Source organism: Glycine max, chromosome 19 (genome assembly GCF_000004515.6).
Source record: "Glycine max cultivar Williams 82 chromosome 19, Glycine_max_v4.0, whole genome shotgun sequence".
NCBI lineage: Eukaryota > Viridiplantae > Streptophyta > Magnoliopsida > Fabales > Fabaceae > Glycine > Glycine max.
The window spans coordinates 45,992,042-45,998,547 of NC_038255.2; the positions used below are offsets into that span (position 1 = coordinate 45,992,042).

General features: G+C 32.8%; 1 protein-coding gene across 1 annotated transcript; it reads left to right on the forward strand.

The window, feature by feature from the left end:
* Nucleotides 1-1,909: 1,909 nt before the first annotated feature.
* LOC100805043 (protein GL2-INTERACTING REPRESSOR 1) lies at nt 1,910-3,972 on the forward strand. Its single transcript, XM_003554408.4, has 2 exons — nt 1,910-3,033; nt 3,170-3,972. The coding sequence occupies exon 2, from the start codon at nt 3,186-3,188 to the stop codon at nt 3,513-3,515; it is 330 nt and encodes a 109-aa protein (XP_003554456.1). The 5' UTR covers nt 1,910-3,033; nt 3,170-3,185; the 3' UTR covers nt 3,516-3,972.
* The last annotated feature ends 2,534 nt before the right edge of the window (nt 3,973-6,506 follow it).

Consider the following 6,506-nt stretch of genomic DNA (forward strand, 5'->3'; position numbering starts at 1 on the left):
AAGCAACAAATTTGTTTAAAAGTAGTCAATAGGTTGAATAATTTGACATTATATAGTAGGATCTGACTTGGATTCCCATGATATAGTCTTGGATACCTTGGAATCCACCTACCAGAATATGAAAGACTCTATCTGGTTTGGTTAAAAAGAAAGTGATAAGTGAGTGTTTTCTTTTTCTTGAAAGTCTTGCTGATTTTTCAATTCAAATGAAGGCGCGACATTGGTCAAATGATTCAAACGGAGATACGCATCCTTCTTATCAGTATGTCATCGATGAGATGCTGAACTTTAAAGAATGGGAGTGTCTATTTATAGTAAGTAGTAAAGCATCATTTAAAGCATGTTTCATGAACCTGTGCCACGTTGACTAAAAAATTCTACATATAGAAAATGATACTTGCCCTTTTCCAATTGATTTTCTCTCTTCACCAGATTTCATCATTTCTTTGACCTAGGATTTTTTCGTTAGTTTAAAAATAATGCCAAGATAATCACAACAATTCACATGATATGTTCTTCATAATCGATTATTTAACTTTAAAATTAATTTTATTTTATTTTTCTATTTTTTAAAACTAAACATTAGTTTTTTTTTTTATCTATTTCTCATATATTTTCATTCATCTAATTTTTTTCTTTGTTTTCATCTATCTTATTTCTTACTTATTTATTTCATTCTACCAAATACATTGTAAAGGACAATTTTGATTTTGAGTCTCAATGAGCTGTCACCTAAGAAGCAAACCCACACAAGCTATTTAGAAGTAGTTTGATTATTAATTTATCCGAGCAGAATGGGTGAATTCATTTAATTAAACTCTCTTAATGTTCTTTTGATCAATAAAACTCATAAAAATTATATGAAAACTACATTGACACCAACACTATATAACACACGTGTTAAAATAAAAAATGCTAACGGTTAAAAACATACATATCAAATATGTAATGAAATTTTGAAAAACCAAAATTACACGATCATAGAATTAAATGAGATTTGTTAGTGTATACATTCTTATTTTTTAATATCCATGAGTTATTAAGTTATATCAATTGATGTATTTTAAGATATTTTCTAAATGTTTGTGAGATTTATTAACATATACGCTCTTATTTTTTTTAATATGAATATATTAACAAGTTATATTATTATTTATTTTAAAATATTTGTCAGTTATATCTTTCTACCATATTCATACTAAAAGAAACAATAGTGTTCGTTAGTAAAATCCAAATTATATAACCCAAATGTGAATTTAAGCTTAAAAAATTGTAAATCTTAAGAATTAAAATGTCCAGTTCTTAATTAGTATACAAATTGAAAAATTAACTTGAAAGTATACTCCTAGCATCATGAGTAAATGTTCCACAGCCCTCTTCCCGCCTCTGTCGTTGCATTGTCAAATCACGAATCAAGTCCATGGATGAAAGCATTTTTTGCTTTGTTTTAATGGTGACAATAATGTCTTCAGAAGAATCAATGGTGCCGTGACAATAACACCACGAGATCCTGTAATGTCTGTTGGACGATGGACGTAGGTTGTACTTTCCAAAGTAGTAAGAGATAACTTAGTCCACGGAAAAATCCTCAGGAACTCAGAGCATGAAAAATTCTCTAGTAGAAGAATCATGAGTCCTTCCTTCGATAGCCTTAGCCACAAGCCCACAACAACGTTTAAAGGAAAGGACCCCATACCAAAATCATTCCCTAACACCTCCTCTATCCAAATTAAAAAAAAAAAAAAAATCCTTTTTTTTTTATTTCTTTCGTGAATATCATATTTAGATAAAGGGGTGCTGAAAGACCTAAATGGTAGACACGTATGTATGTTTTCTTCGAACATAAAAACTACTCCTATGAGGCTTGCTTTTGTATTCATTTCAGCTTGTGAGGGTATCGTGCTGTCATTGAGATGAGATCCCACTGAACATTGTCATTTCATTTAATTTGCTTTCCTTTTCTCGGGGGGGCACTGTTGAATATTTAAAATTGGGGCATGGCTATTACACTTGGTTTTAATTTCGTTGCTACGATTTAATAATTAAAATGGGGCTTATAATTAATTACTACGTCATATTAAATTTTGTTGGTGAGGGGTTGGATTTTTAAATAAAGGGGGGGTTAGTTTTAACAGCCGTTGGATTTTCTCTTGCGATTTGTTGCTCCAAGACTTAAAACACCGACTATCCCTTAAGCAATGAATGAAGAAAGACCATCTTTCTGCACTTTGTAATTGCAGTATTTACTCCAAATTTCCCCTTCCTGCATACTTCTTCGGATTTTTCCACACAATTAATACATTTCCTGGCCTCAATTTACAATCTCCTTCTACCCAATACTTCAATTCAATCCCATCACTCTTTTTTCTCTCTCCTTCAACCCAATGGCTTCAATTTATACACTCCCCTTCTACCCAATATTTAAAATTCAGGCATGGCTGTTGCACACAGTCACAGTCACACACACTTGGTTTTAAATTCCATTGCTACAAAACGATTTAATTAAACAAAAAGAAAAATGGGGCTTATTACTAGGTGTTATTAAATTTTGTTGGTGAGGGGTTGGAAATTTAAAAAAGGGGGTTTAGCTTTAAATTTCTCTTGCGCTGTGTTGCTCCGAGAGTCTTAAAACACCGACTCTCCTCCCTTAAGGCAATGAATGAAGAAAGGCCCTCCTTCTGCACTTTGTAATTGCGATATTTACTCCAAATTTCCCCTTCCTGCATACTTCTTGGGATTTTTCCAAACAATTAATACATTTCCTGGCCTCAATTTACACTCTCCTTCTACCCAATACTTCAATTCAATTCAATCCCTTTCTCTCTCCTCTCTTTCTCTCTCTACACCCTACCCCCCTCCACCTCTCTCTCACAATTAAATTAAGCCTTAAATCACTCCCTTCGTTTTCCTTATATAAAATGGCCCTGAACCTCCACCAATTCTCGCAACAACAACAACAAAGATCACCAACACTTTGCTGGTGCCACTCTTTCTGACTTCTCTTCCAAAAACACTTCCTCCACCAACCTTAAAGTGAGTGATCAAAATCACCACCACCCTCGCCCTCTTCTTCCAATTTTCTTTCTATGCTCATATGATTAGACCCTTTTGTTTATTATTTATATTTACATGCCTTATTTATTCTTTTTTTTTTCTTGTGTGGTTGTAGAAAACAGAGGAAAGCCATGAGTCGCAGAAACGAAAGTGGTCCAAAGCTTGACTTGAAGCTGAACCTGTCCCCACCGAGGGCTGATCGGAGACTGGAGTCACCGACACGATCGGCGACGGCGTCGCCGACGTCACCGCCGAGCTCGTGCGTGTCGTCGGAGCTGAACCAAGAGGACAAAAGTTACTCTAACAGCCCTGAAGCCACTTCCATGGTTCTTGTGGGTTGCCCTCGCTGCCTCATGTATGTGATGCTCTCTGAGGATGATCCAAAGTGCCCCAAATGCAAAAGCACCGTTTTGCTTGATTTTCTCCATGACACCAAAAACCCCACCATAAGGAGGAGTTAGACTGATAGAGTTATGATCCTCTGTTTCTAGCTCTGTTTTCCTCTGTTCCTAGCTCCGTTTTCATCTATTCCTAATAGTAGGACATATTATATTAGCTTGTAATGCTTAGGAATTAATCTCCTTTTACTTTTTTTTACTGTTTTAACTATTCCCCCCTTTTATGAGTAGTGCTATGTGCGCTCCACTTTTACCCTCTTTCCCAACAATTTTGTCAAAGCAGGGGATGCAGAGATTGCAGAGACAGAAAGAGACAGAGTGGAGCGTGAATAGCACTATTTTCAATCACCCATAGAAAGAAAGTTACTGAGAAATTCGGGAATGTTAGGTATCTATTATATAGGAGCTGGGCGCTCTTTAGCGGTTAAAAAAAGTGTAATAGGGGCTTATAATCTCAGGTGCCCTCTTAGTTTGCTTGTTGAAATTTAAGGTGAAATCATCAAACCTTAGTTTCCCTTGACTCTCTTTTCTCTACATCAATGATGTTATGTTAATGTTACTGTTTCATTCTCTACATCAATGATGTTATGTTAATGTTACTGTTTCATTCAACGGACCGCACATGCTGTTATTTTGTTAACGTTAGCCACCATAAAAAGTAAATATAGGCCAATAAAAATTATAAAAAAAAAAAATAGATGCAACAAAAGCAAAATTGTATGACAGAATGTAGATCCTCTGTACTTGGTAACAGTTGGAATGGGTTTGAAAGTTAAGAAGGCCCACCAAACCGGTGTTAACTGCAGCATCTACTGCACTTTGTGAAGTTGAACCACTCATGTGCACATCAGCATGCTTGAAGAAAAAAAAATTAAAAAAGGTGTGTGAGGTTAAAAAGGTTCAATTAGGTTGGCACCTAATTGAAGTAGTTTAATGGGCTAATTGACTTAATTTTAGATTGCCTTCTAAAAATTGGTGATATAGTAGTATCTAATATCAAATGGCTAGTAATAATAATATTTATATCATGATTGAAAAATCAGTTTTCTAATTTCATTCAGATCCCCTGACACGATCCAAGGTAGTAGTAGTGAATGGAAAGTTTTGTATGCGATAATGACTTTAGAAAAAAAACAGGGATAGTTCCAACTTTCATGTTACAAATTTCAAGTGTCCACGAGCATAATGAGAGCAATGGCGTGAAAGTCGTATGTCGTGTAGTATAAGAAAATTGTGTTGTGTTGTGTTGTGGGTTAGGACGAGAAAGGATGAGTGAATCAAGGGATGGTGGAGGGTGGGTTGGGTAGTTCCGAGCATTGAAAAAAAAAGGTCATTCTATTAAGGCCATTTAAATCACATAAATGCAAGAGTAATTGAGACGGTTGAGAATAATGTGGGAGATATTACGTCAGATGATAAATGCTCTATTTTATTTTATTTTTTCCACCTATTTTATCGATAGCTTCTAATTTGTTCATGATCTTTATCTTTGTTGCATTTCACCTTACCTATTTTTCAACGAAAATTCCTTGTTCACACCTATCTGCAGTTTTGCATCCATTTGTGTTTGCATCTATTTTCCTACATATATGCAGAGACCATAATTGCACCAATTAAGTCTCCTATTGTCAGCTTCGTTAGTAAATTGACATTGAAGGTATGACAAAGTAGGAGTATTAATCAATAGGACTTTCTTAATTCTTATTAATAACATTCTAACTTTTTAAATTTATTTTTTTATATAAAACTCAATTGATATTATTTCATGCATTAATTATTTTTAGATTAAAAATATTTCTGATTAAATAAGAGAAGGGTTATATTAATATGTATCTTTTGAGAAACATTAATGGTAATATATTTTTAAATATATATATATATATAAAAAAAATTAGGATAAATTTAATGTTATTAATTAAATTAATTATTTTTTTTAATATTTATGAATTAAGTAATTGGATTTTATAATTAAGAATGAAGATATTAATTTATAACCATTAGATTGAAAACTTCAAAAGAAAATTCAGAATCATTATTATTTAAATATGTGAAATTTATAGGTTAAATCAGGTGAGAACATCGTGAGAAATGACACAATTAATTGTATCTGTATGTGTTATCAATAAAATAAGGGCAAGTTGAACAACGTACACAGCTGATGGACAGAGAGGGATCGGTCATCAAAATGAGGAGCCAAAGACTCAGAATCAAAAACGTGGAAAAAATAACAAACTAAAGCGAAAAAATAAAAAACGTTGAGTAAATTCTATATTATCTTAAAGGAGATTAGACATTAGTGCATTACATGTCATGTCTCGTTTCTATTACAAAACACAATATAGCCCAGGGTCCAGCTAATCACTACATTTAACACATTGGTTAAATAACTCAAGTACAGTTTTAGTATGAAAATTATAATAGAAAGTAAAAAATTTATTGACATAAAAATTTTACATATGTCAATAAAAAAAATTCTTCTTTAATTTTTTAATCAATTATCAAATGACATTGATTAATATTTACCTATAACTAATACTTTAATATTTTAAATAGATTATAGTCAAAATATAAGACTAAAACACTGGATTTGAGTGTACTTATCATTTTTACATGATAGTGATTCTCCATGACTTGAAGGGTGACGCCTTCTATCCCATACATATATATACTAATAAAAGGAAGAGAAATCATAATTAATTAAAAGTTTTTAAAATACATTTAAATAAAATCCTTTCAACATGGTAAAAGGCTTATATTTACCTTTTTTTACATCATATTCAAACTTGTCCAAATAAATAATAAAGTCATCTTGACTCAAATAAGATCGCCTAAGACTTCATACAATTAATATAGAAACCTATACCTCAATGTTACATCCTATCAGAACATTGTGTCTCGACGTCTTTCAGTACAAAGTTCCTTAAAACAATTCACCTAGTCATCTGTTTCCCCGAACACAAAGTTCAAGATCATCACAGGATCCAAACACAAACAACACACAGGGAGTGAGTTATCACATGCCTAACTAATAGAGAAACAAGACAACTAGAAATA